This window comes from Megascapheus bottae, chromosome 1 (assembly GCF_031878675.1).
Source record: "Megascapheus bottae isolate mThoBot1 chromosome 1, mThoBot2.hap1, whole genome shotgun sequence".
Lineage (NCBI taxonomy): Eukaryota > Metazoa > Chordata > Mammalia > Rodentia > Geomyidae > Megascapheus > Megascapheus bottae.
The window spans coordinates 8,330,615-8,350,444 of record NC_143509.1 but is presented as its reverse complement, the minus strand read 5'-3'; the positions used below and the strand labels follow the sequence as shown (position 1 = coordinate 8,350,444).

The 19,830-nt window shown below is 41.4% G+C and overlaps 1 protein-coding gene across 1 annotated transcript in view; it reads right to left on the bottom strand.

Moving 5' to 3' along the window:
* Positions 1–1,026: 1,026 nt before the first annotated feature.
* Positions 1,027–19,830, bottom strand: part of LOC150068284 (olfactory receptor 7E24-like) — a 47,946-nt gene continuing 29,142 nt past the window's right edge. Inside the window, exon 4 of the mRNA XM_090357791.1 lies at positions 1,027–1,693. Within this exon, the coding sequence (XP_090213917.1) occupies positions 1,027–1,693 (667 nt within the window). The remainder of the gene's footprint in view (positions 1,694–19,830) is intronic.

Here is a 19,830-nt window from a genome sequence, read left to right as displayed (position 1 = left end):
TAGGCCAAACTCCTGGCGCTTTCAAGAATTTCTTTAGGGGTGGACTAACTTTTTAGCTTCAAGAATATTTTAGATATGTGATTCTTGTCTAATGTATAGCTAGTAAAATCTTTTCCCATTCTCTTGGCTTTCTAGTTATCTTGCTATCACCCAATCAAGACGACACAATTTTATCATTAATGTTCAAGAGTTAAACTTTTTTCCTATGTAGAGCTGGATCTCTTTGTATCTTTTTGTTAACACAAGCTTTGGAAATCATAACGATGATCCTTATACTTGTAAAAATGATTGTGTGTATAATTAATCGCAATAAAGAAAAAAGCACCCATCTCTTTTCCTGAACCATTTTTATTCTGGTAAAGTACACAGAGAAAAATAACTAACATTTTGACCCATTTAAATTTTTATTAGATATTAGTTACTATTATAATATGGTATAGTATACTATTATAACATGGTATGTTTATTACCCTTCATCTCAGGAAATTTTTTATCTGAAATTTCTACACCGTTCCTACCTTTCATAATGTGTATAAAAGAATGTACATTAAAATAGAACATTTATACATATCAAATAAATGCATCATTGAACGATGTCCTTAAGGAATTAACATGATAAGCAATTATAACCAAAACATGATTTTTACTGTCTGGCTGAATTTAGAGGTCTGCATGCACAGATAGATTCGGTTTTCAAAAAAGACACTGCAGGTGATGCTTTACACCTGTATTCTTTCTCACTCAAGAGGCTGAGATCTGAGGATCCCAGCTGAAATCCAGCATCAATAGGACAATCTGTGAGACTCTTATCACCAATTGATCACCAAAGTTTAGAAAGTGGAGAAATGGTTCAAGTGGTAGAGGGACAACCATGAGCATAAAAGCTCAGGAACAGTGCTTAGGTGTAGGGAACAAGTCCCAGGAACAACACACACACACACACACACACACACACACACACACACACACATACACACAAATGAGCAACAAGAAAACCAACAACATAACCAAATGTAACATATCTTGTCACCAGCTTGCTGCCTTGTAGAGTCTCCTCAGGGCTCTTTTAATGTCCCTGTTCCTCAAGCTGTAGATGAAGGGGTTCAGAAGAGGAGTGACCACTGTGTACATTGCTGAGGGCACTGCAATATTCCTGGGAGAATGTGACACAGCATAAACAATGTAGACGACAATTCCTGTCCCAAAGAATAAGCAGACCACAGACAGGTGAGAGCCACAGGTGGAGAAGGCTTTGTACTTCCCTCCTGATGTTGGAATTCTCAGTAGTAAAGTAGTAATTTTATAATAAGAGAAAAGAGTCCCTAAAGTGGGAAAGAAACCAAATAATGTACCTATAAAATATTTAATGATGTTATCTGTGAAGCTGTGAACACAGGCAAGATCCAGGACTTGAGAAGGGTCACAGAAGAAATTCGGGATTTCCACCTCTCTGAAAGTGGTGATCTGTAATGCCATCAACATATGAAGTTGAGATTCCAAGATGCTTGCTCCAAATGATATCAGAACCAAGGAGACACAGAGACGAGGGTTCATGATGAGTAGGTAATTCAGGGGGTGACAGATGGCCACAAAGCGGTCATAGGCCATCACAGTAAGAAGCAAAACTTCCATACTGCCAAAAATGACAAAAACAGACATCTGGGTGAGGCAGCCCGCATAGGAGATGGCTCTGCTTTGAGTCTGGATGTCCACCAGCATCTTCGGGACCATGGTAGGGGTGAAGCCAATGTCAACATAAGACAAGATGGAGAGGAAGAAGTACATGGGTGTGTGGAAGTGGGGGGTCAGAGGTGACGGCCAGGATGATGAGCAGATTTCCAATCACAGTGATCAGGTACATGGACAGGAAAAGCCCAAAGAGTATATGTTGTAGCTCAAGGTCATCTGAGAGTCCAGGAGATAAAATTCTGAGATGTGTGTTAGATTATACAGCCCTATATTTATTGAACAACTTTAATGTAAAAAAGAGAGCAATAACTACTTAAGAACTCAGAATTCAGCAATAATTTTGAATTCAAGTATTTTAGTTGAGGACTCTTTTGAGTCCATCAATAATAGTTTCAGTTGTCATCTACCCAGTCATCCTGGATTTCTTCTTTCCCATATACCCCTTTTATAAATGCATTTTAGATACTCAACTATGTTAGAACATTACGGGAAGTGCTTTCTTATCACAGAAAATACAGCATATTCTTGTAAGATTATTACAAGATATTCCACAGTGGTCTTCTTTCTTTGTGAGATTCATTCTCATACATTCTATAAAGAAACATTCTTGCTGGACATGGTGGCTCACAACTGTAATTCTAGCTACTCAGGAGGCTGAGATCTTAGAATCATGGTTCAAAGCCAGCCCGGGTGCTAAAGTCCATGAGACTCTTCTCTCCAATTAACCACCAGAAAACCAGAAGTGCCACTGTGACTCGGTGGTAGGGCTGTAGCCTTAAGCTGAAGAGCTCAGAGACAGTGCCCAGGCCCAGAGTTCAAATCTCCCAACCAACAAAAAGAAAGAAAGAAACATTCCTACAAACTTTATTTTATCATAAAGAAATACTAAAGTAATGAATAGTGAAATTTCTAGAGATATGCTACTTAAAACACTTCATAAAATATACAGAACTGAATTATCAAACATTAATTTCATACAAACAAATCAGTTCTAGAAAATATTGTACAGCACCTGTTATCTCCCAGGAAATTTCTTCCTCATTCTTTCATTTACTAATTTCCATCTAGATATTCTGTGTGTGTGTGTGTGTGTGTGTGTGTGTGTGTGTGTGTGTAAGAGAGAGAGAGAGAGAGAGAGAGAGAGAGAGAGAGAAACAGAGAGACAGAGACAGAGACAGTGAGTCCTAGAATTTGAATCTTTCCTTCCTGCCCAAAGTAGTGCTCTTCCACTTGAGCCACAGATCTACCTTTTTTGGGAGTTCAATATCTGTTGTTTAATTGAGAAATGAAAACAATGTTTTTCCATAAACATTCAGGTCTTCATTTCTTTGTAGACATATATAATCGACATTGCTTTAGATTGGCTCTAAAGAGAGCCAATCTGATGCACAGCTCTACTTTTGACTTTCAAGTGACTAAATGGAGATAGGAGCCTCTGCAGTTCTGCTACCTGGGCTGGCTTTGAACTTGAATCCTCAGAACCTCTCTCAGCCTCTTCAGTAGCTAGGATTGCAGGGGCAAGCCACCAGCACTGGGAATAAAGTATACATTTTTAACTCTTTGCATTTTTCTGAACATGACTAAATCAACACCTGATGGTATATTTACTTTTCCCTGAACCAGTTTCAGGAATTTAGGAGTATGTTGATATGAGCAATGGTGGTTGACATTTAGTCCTTCCTGTTCTGCCATCGATCGAAGCTTGCACTTCCTGTACTGATTTCAAGCCATGACTCCTGCTTTTCTGTTTTGTGACCAATTAGGAATCTGCCAAAGAAGAAATAAGCATCCTCTTCTTGGATGTCAGAGAGAAGTGAGACAGATGCTCTGGTTTCCACTGTGTGCCTATCAAAGTCTTTAACAAATCCCACTTTCCAAAATTTGATATTCTGTGTCAATAGCCAAACAAAAATATGGCTTCACAGTTTTCTTTTTTTAACCTTACCATCTACCACAGCTTCTATAAGAGTAGTGTGTTCAAGCTGGGCACAGTGGCTCCCACCTGTGATCCTAGCTACTCAGAGGGTTGAGATCTGAGGATCGCGGTTCAAAGGCAGCCTAGGCTTGAAAGTCCCTGAGACTCTTAGCTCCAATTAGCCACTAAAAAAACCCCAGCAGTGACGCTGTGGCTTAAGGGCAGTAGCCTTGAGCTGAAGAGCTCAGGGACAGCACCCAGGCCCAGAGTTCAAGCCTCATGACCGACAAAAAGGAAAAAGAAAGAATAGTGTGTTCAATCATACTCTATTAGGAAACATTTTCAACTACAGGAAAAACAAATCACAGTAGAAAGCTTTGAAGTCAGATTTCTGTAACCTTTAGCAGAACAAAAGTCTTAAGAAAGTTCTCATTACTGCTATTCCTCATCCTCCTCCAGTTGCATATTGCAACTGCTGGCTTGTCCTTGTGATGTAGAAATAGTTGTTCTGCTCTCTAGTTAAGGACACAGGACATAGAACTGTGTTTTTCTATAGGAATGAAATCTCTGGATCACCAGGAAAGTTATACAAAGCATGCTTGCATATTTACTGTGATATCACTCTCTACTTACAGTGTTGAACTGCTTCTCTGTTGGGTCATGGTCATGAAGTACAGATCAAAAGATCCCTGCATGCCTGAAGTATAATAAAATCTCAGCCCCACTCCTCAAATCAATCTTACGTACTTTGACACAGGAGAAATTCCAGCTGTAGAATAATGTAACATTGGAGATATTTATGGAGATGTCAGAGGACAGGCTGATAATTAGCTTTCCTATGATCTTAGATGCTTAATTCCCAGAGCTCACAATTAAACAGATTGTTTCTAGGCATACAAATCTCTATGGACTCACTAACGTGGAAAGAATGTCCAAAAGAATAGATTTGAGGCTCTTCCTCTGATAAGAAAAGCTTGTGTGTTCTATACATAGATGAGAACATGAAAAGTATGGTTCAGAATGGAAGATGCAGGAATGCAGTGGGGTAATGTAAGGCCTTAGAACAGCTCCCAGAAATTTTAACCAAAGAAATACCTAGAAAACCAGACTCTTGAATGGGAGGCTGGTAGAAGAGCCTGAAATGAATGGGAAGAGGGAGCTATGAGAGAATATAGGCATAATACTGAAGGTCCATATGTGGAAAAAAAATGAAGTGTGGTTCTTCATGAGTCTGATGGGAGAAGGAGTAAGAGGAAAGGGAGAGTGACGGGAGATCTGACTTGTCTTAACATACATTGTACATCTACAGGGAGGTGTTAAGCTGAAACGTCCATCTATCAAATGTGAAGGTAAGCAATTACTAAAAACAGAATGTAATTTAATCATATTGTTAAATTATGTATTATTTAACTCTCACCAGTGACTTCTGTCAAATGCAAATTTTATATAAAAATGTGTCAGTGAAATGTGTCATTCCTCTTCAATATTGTAATTAGGATTTCTAGCCAGAGCAATAAGGCAAGAAGCAAACATAAAGAGGACCCAAATAGGGAAAGAGGAAGTGAAACTTTACTTCTTTGCAGTTGACATGATTCTGTATTTAAAGAACCCTATGGAGTCCACTCCAAAGTTACTTGAGCTGATTCAAAATTTTGGTAAAGCAGCAGGGTATAAAATTAACCCTCAAAATGTCAGTGGCTGGTCCAGGAGTCTGGCCTAGTGGTAGAGTGCTTGCACAAAAACCCAGGTTCAGTTCCTGGAAACCACATACATAGAAAAAGGCAGAAGTGGTGCTGTGGCTCAAGTGCTTACTTTGAGGAAAGCCCAAGGACAGTGCTCAAGCCCTGACTTCATACCCCAGAACTGGCAAAAAAAATCAATGATTTTCCTGTATACCAACAATGAGAAGAGCAAGGCAGAAATCAGGAAAGCAACCCCTTTTGCAATAGCCTCAAAAAAATAAGAATTAACTTAGCCAAAGAAGTAAAGGACCTCTAAGATGAAAATTTTAAAAACCTGAAAAAGGAAATTAAAACTGAATTAAGGAAGTGAAAACCCCCCTATGCTCCTGGATTGGAAGAACTAATATAGTGAAAATAGCAATCCTGCCAAGGGCTATCTACAAATTCAATGCAATGCCCATCAATATCCCAATGTCATTCTTTAATGACATAGAATAAACAATCCAAAAATTCATATGGAATAATAAAAGACCCCAAATAGCAAAAGCAATCCTTAGCAGAAAGAACAGCGCTGGAGGAATATCAATACCAAGCTTCAGAGTCTATTACAGAGCTATAGCAATAAAATAACAGCTTGGAGCTGGGCACTGGAGGCTCATAGCTCTAATCTAGCTACTCAGGAGGCTGAGATCTAAGGATTGCAATTCAAAGCCAGCCTGGGCATGGAAGTGAGAAGTCCATGAGACTCTTATCTCCAATGAAGCACCAGAAAACCGGAAGTGGTGCTGAGACTCAAGAGGTAGAGTGCTATCCTTGATCTGAAGAGCTCAGGGACAGCACCAAGGCCCAGAGTTCAAGCCCCATGGACAAAAAAGAATAACAGCTTGGTACTGGCACAAGAACAAGCCTGAAGTCCAATGGACTGGAACTGAAGACCCATAAATCAACCCACAGAATTATGGTCACCGAATATTCAATAAGAAGACCAAAAAAAAAGAGAAATAGAATGGAAGAAAGCCTCCTCAACAAATGGTGCTGACAGAATTGCTTAAAGCATCTGTAGAAAATTAAAATTGGATCCTTATATTCACCCTACAGCAGAATAAATCCCACATGGATCAAAGACCTCAAGGTAAAAGCAAACACTGAAAACTCTACAGGAAGGAATAGGAGATAAACTAGGGATCCCTGGCTCAGATCAAAACTTTCTTAATAAAGGTCCAGAAATACAACAAATTAAAGGAGGTTTGTACAAATGAGATTTCCTTAAACTTCAGTGTTTCTGTATGGCAGAGGACATAGCTAGCATGTTAAATGGAAAACACACAGAGCAAGAGAAGATCTTCACTTAGCCATACAACAGATATAGCTCATAGCTAAAATATACCTATGGTTCAAAAACTTAAATATCTCAAAGACAAGTTCTCAAAGAAACAACCATCCCATTAAAAGGTAGCCTAAAGACTTAAAGAGAGACTGCTCTAAGAGGAAATAAGAATGGCCAATGCACACATGAAAAAATGCTCAACATCTCTGGCCATAAAAGAAATATGTAATAAAACAGAAGAAAATAAAGAAAAGTAGATAGAAAATTGAGCAATAGCTACACTTCTGGTGGGAGTGTAAGCTCCTACTACCACTGTGGAAAGCAATATGGTGGTTCCTTAAAAGACTAAACACAGAGCTCCCATGTGACCTAGCAATTCCACTCCTTGGCATTTACCCACACATCGAGAAACAAGGACATATTAAAGCCACTATTTTGCAGCACTATTTACCATAGCAAAGACTTGGAACCAAACCAGATGTCTCTCAGTAGATGATTAAGAAGATGTGGTACTTCTACACAATGGAATTCTATGCTGCCATCAGAAAGAACGACATATCCCCATTCACAAGAAAATGGAAAGACTTGGAAAAAAATCATTTTAAGTGAAGTAAGCTAGACTCAAAGGAACATAGGCTCAATGCTTTCCCTCATTTGTAATAATCAACACACACCTAGGACTCTCCTAGCAGAGAATTACAAAAGCTCAAAACCTAGGTACATAATGTCATATAGGATGAAACTAAACGAAAGGAACTCTAGGATATGGAAACAAGAGCTTTATCTTATGTGATTGTTGTTCTTAATGTACCGTTATTCTCTTCTCTTTTGTTGCCCTTTGGTTAATGTCATATTATTACTGTATCTGACTTTGTTACCTGAGATATTGTATATATGTTTATTTGAAATACGAAAGGGAAGGGGGAAATAAGTGATTGGATGGGGGTGGGGAGGAAAATGGGGACAAAAACATGAGAAGGGATATCATTGTGTGAGAAGTAATGCACCTACTATCTGGTAAATGTAACTGTAACACCTCTATATATTACCCCAACAATAAAAAATAATAATAAGTGCCGGGAGTTTGGCCTAGTGGTGGAGTGTTTGCCTAGCATGCACAAAGACCCAGGTTCAATTCCTCAATATCACATACATAGTAAAAGCTGGAAGTGGGGCTGTGATTCAAGTGGTAGAGCTCTAGCCTTGAGAAAGCCCACGGACGGCACTCAGGCCCTGAGTTCATGCCCCAGGACTAGTAATAATAATAATAATAATAATAATAATAATAATAATAATAGAAAATTGAGCAATAAAAAATATAACCAGAGGCCAGGAGTTTGGCCTAGTGGTGGAGTGCTTGCCTAGCATGCACTAAGACCCAGGTTAGATTCCTCAGTACCACATACATAGAAAAAAGATGGAAGTGGTACTGTGACTCAAGTGGTGGAGCTCTGTCCTTGAGAAAGCCCAAGGAAAGTGCTCAGGCCCTGATTTCAAGGCCCAGAAGTCGTAAAATATATATATATATATATATATATATATATATATATATATATATATATAACCAGAATTAAGTATGCACACAACTAAAACTGGCCTGGGGCTCACTTTAGACTATATATCTAAGACTAAGCAGAATAGCGAAAAGAAAAATAAATTAAGAAGAACAAAAATTATAGGTTCTCCAACTTTTTTTCACGGGTGGGGGGCATGTTGTTTCTCCCAATATCAGATATAAAATCACTTACTGGAGTCTCTGCTTTTGTGCTGTGATTGCCTGTCCTTGTAAGACAACCGGAATCAGGGTGGGGGCATGGGGGTGGGGAGGAGAGAATTTCTTATTTCACAGGAAAAGGCCTCTGTGGTATTTGGGCCTACCATTCCTTTTCCATTCTGTAATCTACATGTTACCTCATGGGAACAAAACCGTTTGGAGACTACCAGAAAGACAACAGGACAATTTAGTTAATGAAGAGATCTGATTATAATTCACCTATGGAGATGTAAGAAACTTTACATGCGTTTCTGACTCCCTTCTCTGATTCCAGTCTTCATGAAAACTGTAGCCGATCTTCTGAGGAGAAATTGGGGACAAGGGAAAGCTTTGGTGATAACCAAAAGACAGAACGGGGGTGTCCTGGTAAAGAAAGATGGAATATAAATTCATGACAAGGGTGAGGTAACAAGAAAACTGAGTAAGTACCAGGCAAACCCTTGGAATAATGAGATTGGAAAGGGCAGATGCCCACATCTGCCGGTGAGGTCCCAGGACTTCAAGGAACTTCTCATCCTTACTAAGCTTATGCTTTGCCAAGCTCTGATTTCCTTTCTTTCTCTCATTTTCTAGAGCCCAGAACATCTTTCCCCATAAAGTTCATTTCTGGAAAGTCTCTAGCTTTCCGCCACTCTTTCCCAAGAATCAGCCTCTGGGTCAGCTTCTGTGTGTCCAATTATGCAATCATTAACCACCCACAAAAGATATATTGGACACCAGGTATTGATTAGACTTTATTTTTCAGGTATGTTCACTAAATACTTTGCTGGCATGTATGATTTAAGATGTATTGTTTGAGCAGGCGGGGTTGGGGGGGGCAAAAAAAAGATGTATTGTTTGTTTCCACTTAGTGTCCATAAGAAAATCTACCCCCAATGGATTTCTTTCTTTCTTTCTTTCTTTCTTTCTTTCTTTCTTTCTTTCTTTCTTTCTTTCTTTCTTTCTTTCTTTCTTCTTTCTTTCTTTCTTTGCCAGTCCTGGGGCTTGAAGTCAAGACCTGAGCCCTGTCTGTGGGCATTTTCCTCAACACTAGTGCTCTACCACATGAGCCACAGCCCCACTTGTGGCTTTTCTATGCATGTGGTACAGAGGAATCAAACCCAGATCTTCGTACATGCTAGACAAGCACTCTACCACTAGGCCAAATGCCTAGCCCATTATTCATAAGGCTAGTACTTAGAGGAATTCTAAGTGTGTGTGTGTGTGTGTGTGTGTGTGTGTGTGTGTGTGTGTGTGTGTTTTTGAAGGGCCTTGAACTCAGTGGCTGTGCCCTGTTCCTGAACTTTTGTGCTCTAGTATTCTATCTCTGGAACCTCAGCTGTATTTCCAGCTTTTGGGTACTTAATTAGGAATGAGTCTCACAGACTCCAGCTGGGGCTGGCTTTGACCCTGATTCTCAGATCTCAGCCTCCTGGGTAACTAAGATGGCAGATGTGAGCCACTGACACCCAACTTCAGTGACTTATTTTTGCAGTGAATTTTGGTGTTAACCAACATCCTTATGTTCCGTGGGCTTCCATTCCTGAAGTTGTTGCCAACACACTCTCTTATTGTTCTTCAACAGTTTTGAATGTCTTGTTTGTTTCTATTTGGTTTTGTCTAGATCTATATGTTAGGATTGTTATATGGTTGACAAGCTGGTCTGAATTATCCTGGAAAAGGTGGCACTCAGGCTCATATCAATATCTTACACTTGATAGAAAAAGTGGTCTACAAACTAAGCCAAGGCCCCTCCACCTTCTTCTTTTTCCAGGTAGAGTCCTATGCTTCTAGGCTAACTTTGAGCGACTATCCTCTAACTTTTGAGTATCTAGGATGATAGGGTTCTGTCACCATGCCTACCATGATCTTAACTTCTTATTACATAGCCGACATTTTCATTCCTTCTACACTTAGATTGTCACAGGACCCAAGTGATATCCACACAATGATAAATAGTGACAAAAGAAATTCCCCACAACCCACAAATAGACAGAGCTTACCCATGTAAAGGAAACATTAAGGATATGGAAAAAGAAATCTTTACAATGGGCCTTCTTCACCCTCATTCTCTGATCATCCCAGCAACTTATCAATTCCCCTCCTCTACCAGCCCACCTAATACAGAGCACATGCACATTCTCTTCTCTGCATAGAAGGTTTTTGAATCCACAGATATTAATAGCTAATTTCTAGAATAGCAATCTACCAGTATTTTATGCTTCTGAGACCACTAGCAATTACCACTTATCAGAATGTAAATGTAAACTATTGTTTATGTAATAAACTATGTGCATATTCTTCTAATTGGGTTTAAAATTGCCATTATAACATTTGTTGTAAGTTAATTGTACTAATACCAATAAACTAGTGTGAATAAGGAAAAAAGGAATGTTTTTAATCAGTATGTGTGGGTTGTCCAAAGGGGTTTTGCTTTGTTGCTTTGGTACTTCAACAGCTTTTATTGTACTCTGAAACCTCACGTGCGCATTGTAGTGTGTGTGTGTGTGTGTGTGTGTGTGTGTGTGTGTGTGTGTGTCTGTGTGTCTGTGTGTCTGTGTGTCTGTGTGTGTACATGTTCACGAATGCTCATATGCACCAGTCCTGAAGCTTGAGCTCAGGGCCTGGATACTGTCTCGGAGCTTTGTTACTCAAGGCTACAGCTCTAACACTAAGGCCACAGCTCCTCCACTTCAGTCTGTTTTAGGGTGGCGCTTCAAACTGGAGGTAAGAATCACACAGACTTTTCTAGTTCAGGACGTTTTGGAACTTCAAACCTCAGCTCTCAACCTCCTGAGTAGCTAGGCATACAGACAACAGGCACTAATCTCATTGTGGGTTGTTTTATTGGCATAATACTGCTTTCTCCTCTTTTCTATGTTGCTCATATGCTTTTTTTTTCTCACTCCCTCATCTTGAAAGAGGTCACCTAGAAAGCATTGTCTGGGAGGAGCCATCCACAGCCAGCCAGACTACATATTGCATTCGAGCCACACAGGTAACAGACTTACGGTGTTGTGTCGTGAAAACTGTTCTGTCCATCAACACTGCCTGGGTTTAAGACGATATGGCTGATGACAACTAGGACCCCCATTTGTTAGGATGTTCCTAGCAAATCTTCAGATTTAGGAGACAGACGCTTGCTCCATGTTCTATAAACCCCACAGGACTATTTCATGAGGACACCACTGCATTTCTCTATTCAGGCCTATTAGGTTGTGAATATTCGCACCACATACACAAGTGGTAAAATAACTGTTGAAAGAACTTTCTGAGAGATGAGGTGCCGGGGAAGGAGAGGGAGCATGGATGGAGGGAGGAAAGGTGGGGAAAAGCACTACTAATGTTCAATGAACAAGTAGGAAGCTAGAACCAGATAAACTTTGGGATGAGGAGAGCTGGGAGAGATGGGGAGAGCAAGGAAGGAGTGACTTTGATGAACAGGCATTGTGCTCACAAACTGATAGGGTGAATTGAAACCCCTTGGTACAACTACTTAAGGATAAGTTAAAAATATATTTAATATTAAAAGAATAACTTTCTGAGGTCTACTAATTAATACAGCCAAATAAATCAATGTCCTTTATGTCACTTAGGAGATAGCTATATAGGCAAACAAATAGACAGAGAGATAGGGATGATTTGAAATCTAAAAGTGGCTTCTACAAGAACTGTATTTACATGAAAAATACTTCCATGACAAGTGTCACATCAGAAAATATAGATTGTTGCCATTGTAAATAAATAATACATCACTATTACACAGTTGATAGGATTAAAAAATATGGAGGTTATCAAAAGGGGCACATGAAATCACTTTCCAATATTCTACAAGGTTGTAACAAAATCAATCTCTTTAAATTTCCAAAGTGAAATCAAAGAAAAGCACTGGTGATACACATGTCGTCCAATGTACTCAAGAGACTGAAAACTGAAGACCTTGGTTCAAAGCCACCCCGGTCAAGAGAAGTCTGTGAGACTCTTATCTTCCATGAGCCACCAAAGAGCTGGAAGTGGATCTGAATTAGCAAAATGCCTTAAGCAAAATAAGCTTACGGGCAGCACCCACGCCCTGAGTTAAAAGCTTCAGGAATACCACCAGAAAATAAAGACATAAAACTCAGGGAATATAAAACAAAGGATATTTACCCAAATACTCTAATGTTAAAGTGATTGGCTTTGCACAGCACTCCCGTGGGAAGCAATCAGAGAAAGAAAAAGGCTTCCCTGGGTGGGCATGAGCACCTGAGCTAGCAGTGGATATTGATTGAACTTTTGCTTTCTTGCCCCAAGGAGAACGGCCAGGGCTATGACCACACAAAACCACACGGGAGAATGACCATTCCTCCTCTTGGAAGTCTCCGACGACCCTCAACTCCAGCCCATGCTCTTTGGGATCTTCCTGTCCATGTACCTGATCACCATGCTCGGAAATCTGCTCATCATCCTGGCTGTCACCTCTGACCCCCACCTCCACACCCCCATGTACTTCTTCCTCTACAACCTGTCTTTTTTGGACGTCTGTTTTACTACTACTACCATCCCCAAGATGCTGGTGAACATCCAGACCCTGAGGAAAGACATCTACTACCCAGAGTGCCTCACTCAGGTGTATTTCTTTCTCGTTTTTGGTGGAATGGATAATTTCCTAGTGACCGTGATGGCTTATAACTGCTTTGTGGCCATCTGTCACCCACTGAACTACCCAGTTATCGTGAATGCTCACTTCTGTGGCCTCCTGGTCCTCGTGTCTTGGCTTCTCATTTTCTGCATCTCACTAATCCATGATTTACAGATGAGGAAATTAACCTTCTCCCCAGGAACCACCATCCCCCATTTCTTCTGTGAACTAGCTCAGGTTCTCCAGGTGGCCAGCTCTGACACCCTCATCAATGACATTTCTATGTATGTGGCTACCGTGCTGTTCTGTGTGTTTCCTGCCTTAGGAATCTTCTTCTCTTACCGTCAGATCCTCTCCTCTTTAATGAAGCTGTCCAACACATCTAGCAAGCACAAAGCCTTCTCCACCTGTGGCTCTCACCTCTGTGTGGTCTCCTTGTTCTATGGGACAGGACTTGGGGTGTACCTCAGCTCTGCGGTGTCCTCCTCCGCCCACAGAAGCAAGATGGCCTCGGTGATGTAAACAGTGGTCACTCCCATGCTAAAACCCTTCATCTACACCCTGAGGAACCAGTACGTGATGGGGGCTCTGGGGAGACTGCCAGGCAAAATAGTCTCCTGTCTTGATGGATTGTGAACCACATAACAAAGTATTCCATTGGAAGAGAGAAGACAAATTGGCTGAATTTCAGCATGGTCAAAATTTTTCCTACATTATAGGACTCAGTATATATTTTCCGTCTACAAAAGAGATATTAGGTCATGTCTTCTCTGCAAACCCCTTTGGCCTTGTTTGTCAATGTGTGGCCATGTCTTACAAAGAATTCTACATGGTATCTTTTTAAAATCTTTTTTTCTTTTCAATGTGAATTGTTCTTCATATACCCATTCAGGCATATTAAGGCATTTCTAAATTGAACATAGAAAGCACTTATCACAATCTAAACTTACACAGTATCCCCCCTAAGTTATCCTCTTCAATGTCAATTCTTCCTCTCAACATTCTGAACAACTTCTTATCCTCCTCATCCTCCTCCTCCCCCTCCTCCTCTTCCTCCTCCTCCTCCTCCTCCTCTTTTCCCTTCTCGTTCTCCTCCTCCTCCTCCTTCTCTTACTCCTTCTTCTGTGATAGCCCTGGAACTTGAATTCAGCCCCAGGGTGCTCTCCATTAGCATTTTTGGTCAGGGTTATCCCTCTACCATTTGAGACACATCTACGCAATCCCCTTTTGCGGGAGCTATTCAGAGATGGAACTCTCATAGACTTTTGTCTGTGCTGCCTTTAAACCACAATCCTCAGATCTCAGCCTCACACCCTCACAGCTGGGATTACAGATATCAGTCTCTGCCACCTGGCAAGATGAATTTTATTTTTGACTTCGCGGAACAGGAATAAACACATACAAGAATCCAAGTAGAATTCCTACACTTTCTTAAGAGCAATTATGGCCATACATATGAGATTTTAAGTCAAGGGTTTTATTTTTTCACTAATTTCTCTTTCCCACTCAGGTATAAACTTGTTTCCATGGTAACTGTATAGGTGACATCCACGCCAACAGTGTCTGAGGATGCCTGTTTCTTCTCAGCCTCACCAGAACTAGTTGTAGATTTCCTTCATGATTGACATAATACAAAATCACAGTGTTTTATTGATTGGCGCACCGTGTGTAGCTAAAGAGGTTCAATATTTCTTCATGGATTTCTTCATAGCCAATTTTACCTCTCTGAAAGACTGTGTTAACAATCCTTACTTCACTGTAAAGTCAATTTAATTGTGGATACTTAATATTTGGCGTGGAATGTCTGAGAGGCTTCTCTCCTGGGACTGGGGCTCTTTGAAAGTGAATATCCACAAAGCATTTCTCTCATTCTCATCAGCATTTCCTGTGCTCTGAATAAAGTTTCAATTTACTGAAATCCCTTTGTCAATTTTTCCTCCTATATAATAACATATTACAAAACTTTCCAAAAAGTACTAGTCTCGGCAATATCTCTCCTTACATTCTGTATGATTTCCTGTTTAATTTGAGCTTCAGGTCTTACAGGCTGAGATGTGAGGATGGCTCTTCCAAATCAGGTTGGGCAGGAAAGTCTGTGACACTTTTATCTCTACCCAAAAAACTGCTGGAAGTAAATGGGGCAACCTGTGCTCACACCTGAATTCTGGCTACTCAGGAGCCAGACATCTGAGGATCACAGATCAAACCCAGCCTGGACATGAAAGTCCATCAGACTCTTACCTCCAATTAACCACCAGAAAACTAAAAGTGGTGCTGTGGTTCAAACAAGGAGAGTGTTAGCCTTGAGAGCTCACAGCGCCCAGACTTAGAGTTCAAGGCCCACAACAGTGAGGGGGGGAGGTGAGCCATCACTTGTAAGGGAACAACAAACAATGAGAACCTGGAAGGTCCTAAGATCTAGATTAGACAGGAGCTTGCATTCACCCCTGTCACTCAGCAGAGCAATCCATCAAGAGAAAGAAAATGCTGCATCCAAATTTGAAAAACAAATCTCAGAACGTCACTGTGTGTACAGGATGTGACCTCCACTAAAGGAACACCAAAAATCAGTTCTGATGACACTGGGTCAAGCCTGAACCCCCAGCTATTCCACAGGCTGAGATCTGAGAATGGAAGCTCACAGTCGTCCTGGGCGGGAAGTCCTCCAAGACCTTATTTGCAGTTAAATAGGAACAAGTGAGAAGTAGAGTCATGGTAAAAGTGGCACCAATCTTGAGCACAAAAGGTTAGAGAGAATTCCAAGGCCCTGAATTCCAGGCCAGGAACCAACACACACACACACACACACACACACACACACACACACACACACACACACACACACATACACAATATCCGTATTTCAATAGGATCATAAGGTGATCATATGTTCCTGGTTTTATTTGGGGGGGTTCATTTCTTTCCGGTGTGTGTGCGTGCGTGTGTGTGTGTGTGTGTGTGTGTGTGTGTGTGTGTGTGTGTGTTTCTCTTGGAGCTTGAACTCAGAGCCTGGGCATTGTCGCTAACTTTTTTTGCTCAGGGAAACTGCTCTACTAGTCGAGCCACAGCTCCATTCTGGCTTTTAATGGTTCGTAGACAATAAGACTCTCACAAACTTTTCTACCACAGCTGGATTCTGACTCTAAATCCTCACATCTCAGCCCCCTAAATAACAAGGACTATAAGCCTAAGGCAGCAGCACCCAACTAATATTGTTTGTTTTTTCTTTTTCCTTTTCCTTTGATGTCAGTCATTGGACTTGAACTCTGGGCCTGGGTGCTGTCCCTGAGCTCTTCAGCTCAAGACTACTACCCTACAACTTGAGCCACAGCCCCACTTCCAGTTTTCTGGTGGTAAGTTGGAGATAAGAGTCCTAAGGACTTTAGTGCCCAGACTGGCTTTGCACCAACGTCCTCAGATCTCAGCCTCCTGAGTAGCTAGGATTACAGGAGTGAGACATCATGCCCGGTGGTGTTTTCTAAGCTGACTTCATAGAAATCCATCAATTGCGTGGAAGGAAGATGGCGAGGAGACAATAGGGACGCTGCCTATCTCTCTCTCACAAAAAGAGAGAAACAGGGAGTCTCACGAGCCAATTATCTTAACAAATCCACAACAAACTCAAAAAGCAATGGAGAAGGACTCAAACCGGAAAAGAAATCCAGATAAAGCTCACATCCAACTTTCTCAAAGAATTCGGAACGCGAGGACCCCTCCCCCACCCCTCACCGCCAGCGACGGCGGAGGGCGCGGGCAGGGCAGCCCAGACCCGCAGAAACCACCATAGGACTGGGCCAGCAAGCTGTGGAAGCAGCGGAACCCAGATGCAGAACCAGAACAGCAAGCAGCAGAACCCAGACACAAAACACAGCCTGCAGAGGAGACTGGAGGGGAGTGAAAGACTCCCCACCACCGTGGAACACCCACAGACAGACGCAGAGGCGTGAGTAGCACAGCGCATGCCAAAACACATAGGGAAAGCAGAGCAGTGCCAAGCAATAGAACTTAACGTAGACCCCTCCACCCCGCCCAAGAAAGACTGGCAGGAGCAGGGGGGCAAGGAATTTAGAATCCTGTCCCTTCCCTCAACAGCGCCCTCCCTCAGGCCATTGACTGGAAACTGACAGGCAGGCTACCTAAGACCCAGCACCCCATCAAGGGAGGCGTGGCGGTCCCAACTCCCACCCGCCCAAGGGGCTCAACTCACAGCCCTCTCACTGGAGACTGACAGGTGGGCGGACCATAAGACTCAGCACCACACCAGGGGATGTAGAGCTGTCCCAGCTCCCACCTGTGCACCAGGACACTGGATCTGGAGAGGGGAGGGCGCTGGGACCATGCCTTACAACAGTGGGTAGGGTGTGCGGGAAAATAGGAGCTAGCATCTGCCCCCCCCTCAATACTTGAGCGGGGCATCCTCCAGCTGGGAATCCTGAGCAAGACAGCACCGAGGGGCCCCCCACGGTTACAGACTTTCTGACAAAGCAGTGGAAACACAGCAGGGATCTGAAGGGCCAACCAGCATCCAAGCTGGCCTTCTGAGAATCAAAAAGGCGCGGCTCCGCCCCTGGAGCCTATGTCCTCCGCAGGGCCCCGCCCCTGAGTACAGAGCGGTCTCCTTCTGGTCCTACTGAGAGCCCCTGGAAACTCTCAAACCCCAGACCCTTGGCTGGGAAAAAGTATGCCCAGCGCGCTCAGACGGAAGCTCGCAGATCCATCCTATGGTCCACTGTGAGGCCACTGGTTGGGCTAAGAGCTAGTTGTGCAGCAACACATAAGTTTTATTCTAATACTTTCCAAACTTAGTACTCAAATACGCTACCTACTTACCAACTTAGGTCAGTTATCCGTACGTTATACCTTTTCTTCATTACGATGATATTCTTACACTCCTACGTTAATCCTCTTGTACCTCCCCTGACCTCTCTCATTCTATTTTTCTATCTCTGGTCCTCTGTTCATCTTTCAATCCTTATAATGCATGGATCTACACTTGATGGCTGTTGAGCAATACTGTATATCTAAGTGTTTAATTAATCTCAAGGCTCAGAAGGACTTAAAGACAATAGAGATTGGATTGAGAGGCTTAATGTTTTGGGTATAAATCGCTTATCAGTGGTTGTATCAGACTGGTCTGTAAGTGCACAAAAAGAAAGAGTAATAACACCAATCAAAAATTGTGAGCATCAAGTGTCTGCCAGCTACAGAGGTCTAGGTTGGTTATATCTGAAAAAGTATAATCATGTTTAGTATTAATCTTGCTCCCAGTTTCAAATGGGAAGAACAAGAAACTCAAGAAAAATGTCAAATCAAGAAACAACATCCCCCACCAAAAGTAAACAGACAATGGAACAGTCACTGGCAAACCTAGAGGAAAGTTTTCCAAGTGCTATACAAATGCAATTGATAAACATCATTAATGACAAATGTGAAAATATAAAGAAAGAGATAAGGGAGGAAGCCATAGCTAAACAAGAGGAAACCATAAACAAGGTGATAAGTGAAAAAGAAGAAGCCATAAAGGAAGCCATAATAAAGGTTTTTCAAAGAAAGATGGATGAATTCATAGAATCCACAAATAAAAAGGTGACCAAACTCCAGCAAATGTCCAAAGAAAGTACAGCTACTGAGCAAACCACTCAAATGGAAAACAAGGAGATAAAGAAATACATACATGATCTAAAAGAAGAGATGCAAGGCATCAAAAATGAGCAATTAGAAACAAGGGAGATGAAAAATAAAGTAGATAGCTTTTATAGCAGGTTAGACAATGCAGAGGAGAGAATTTCTGGGGCTGAAGATAATTTAGTTATTATAGAGAAAGAACAGAAAACGACTCAATCCAAATCTAGGAAATATGAGAGAGCATTTCAGGAGGTCCAAGATACAATTAGAAAGCCTAATTTAAGGCTAATTGGTATTGGGGAGGGTCTGGAGAAAGAGGTCAATGGTATTGGAAACATACTTCAGGGAATCATCTCAGAGAATTTCCCAAATATCCAGAAGGGCAAGCACATCCAGATACAAGAAGCTTTTAGAAACCCAAACAGACCTGACGAGAAAAGAATATCCCACCACCACATCGTAATCCTAACTGGATCAATAGAAACCAAAAAAAGGATGCTAAAGGCAGCCAGGGAAAAGGGATCAGTAACCTATAAATGCAAACCAATAAGAATAACCTCAGATTTCTCAGCAGAGACCATGCAAGCAAGAAGTGACTGGAAGCATATATGTCATGCTCTTAAGTCAAATAACTACCAACCAAGGATACTGTACCCAGCTAAGCTCTCATTCATAACTAAGGCAACAATAAAAATATTCCATTCCAGGGAAAAGCTGCAACAATATGTCGCAACAAAACCAAAACTACAGAGAATTCTCAAAGATGTTCTATACATAGAAAACCAAAATAAATGCAATATAGGGAAACAAATGGCACCTAAACAGCATATCATCTAAGGACCACAAGAACTGCCAAATCACAGGCCCTAATGAAAGCTTTTAAAAATGGTAGGAACTAATAAATATCTCTCAAGTCTAATTCTCAATATCAATGGATTAACTCTCCAATTAAATGGCATAGGCTGTCTAGTTGGATCAAAAAGCAAGAGCCATCGTTCTGCTATCTTCAAGAGACACATCTTACCCAAAAAAACAATCATCTTTTGAACGTGAGAGGTTGGAATAAACTCTATCAAGCTAACGGCCCCCATAAACAGGCTGGAGTTGCCATCCTCATATCAGATAGAATAGACTTCAAGCTAAAATTAGGAAGAAAAGACAAAGAAGGTTACTACATACTACTAAAGGGATCTTTCCTCCGGGAAGACATAATGATCC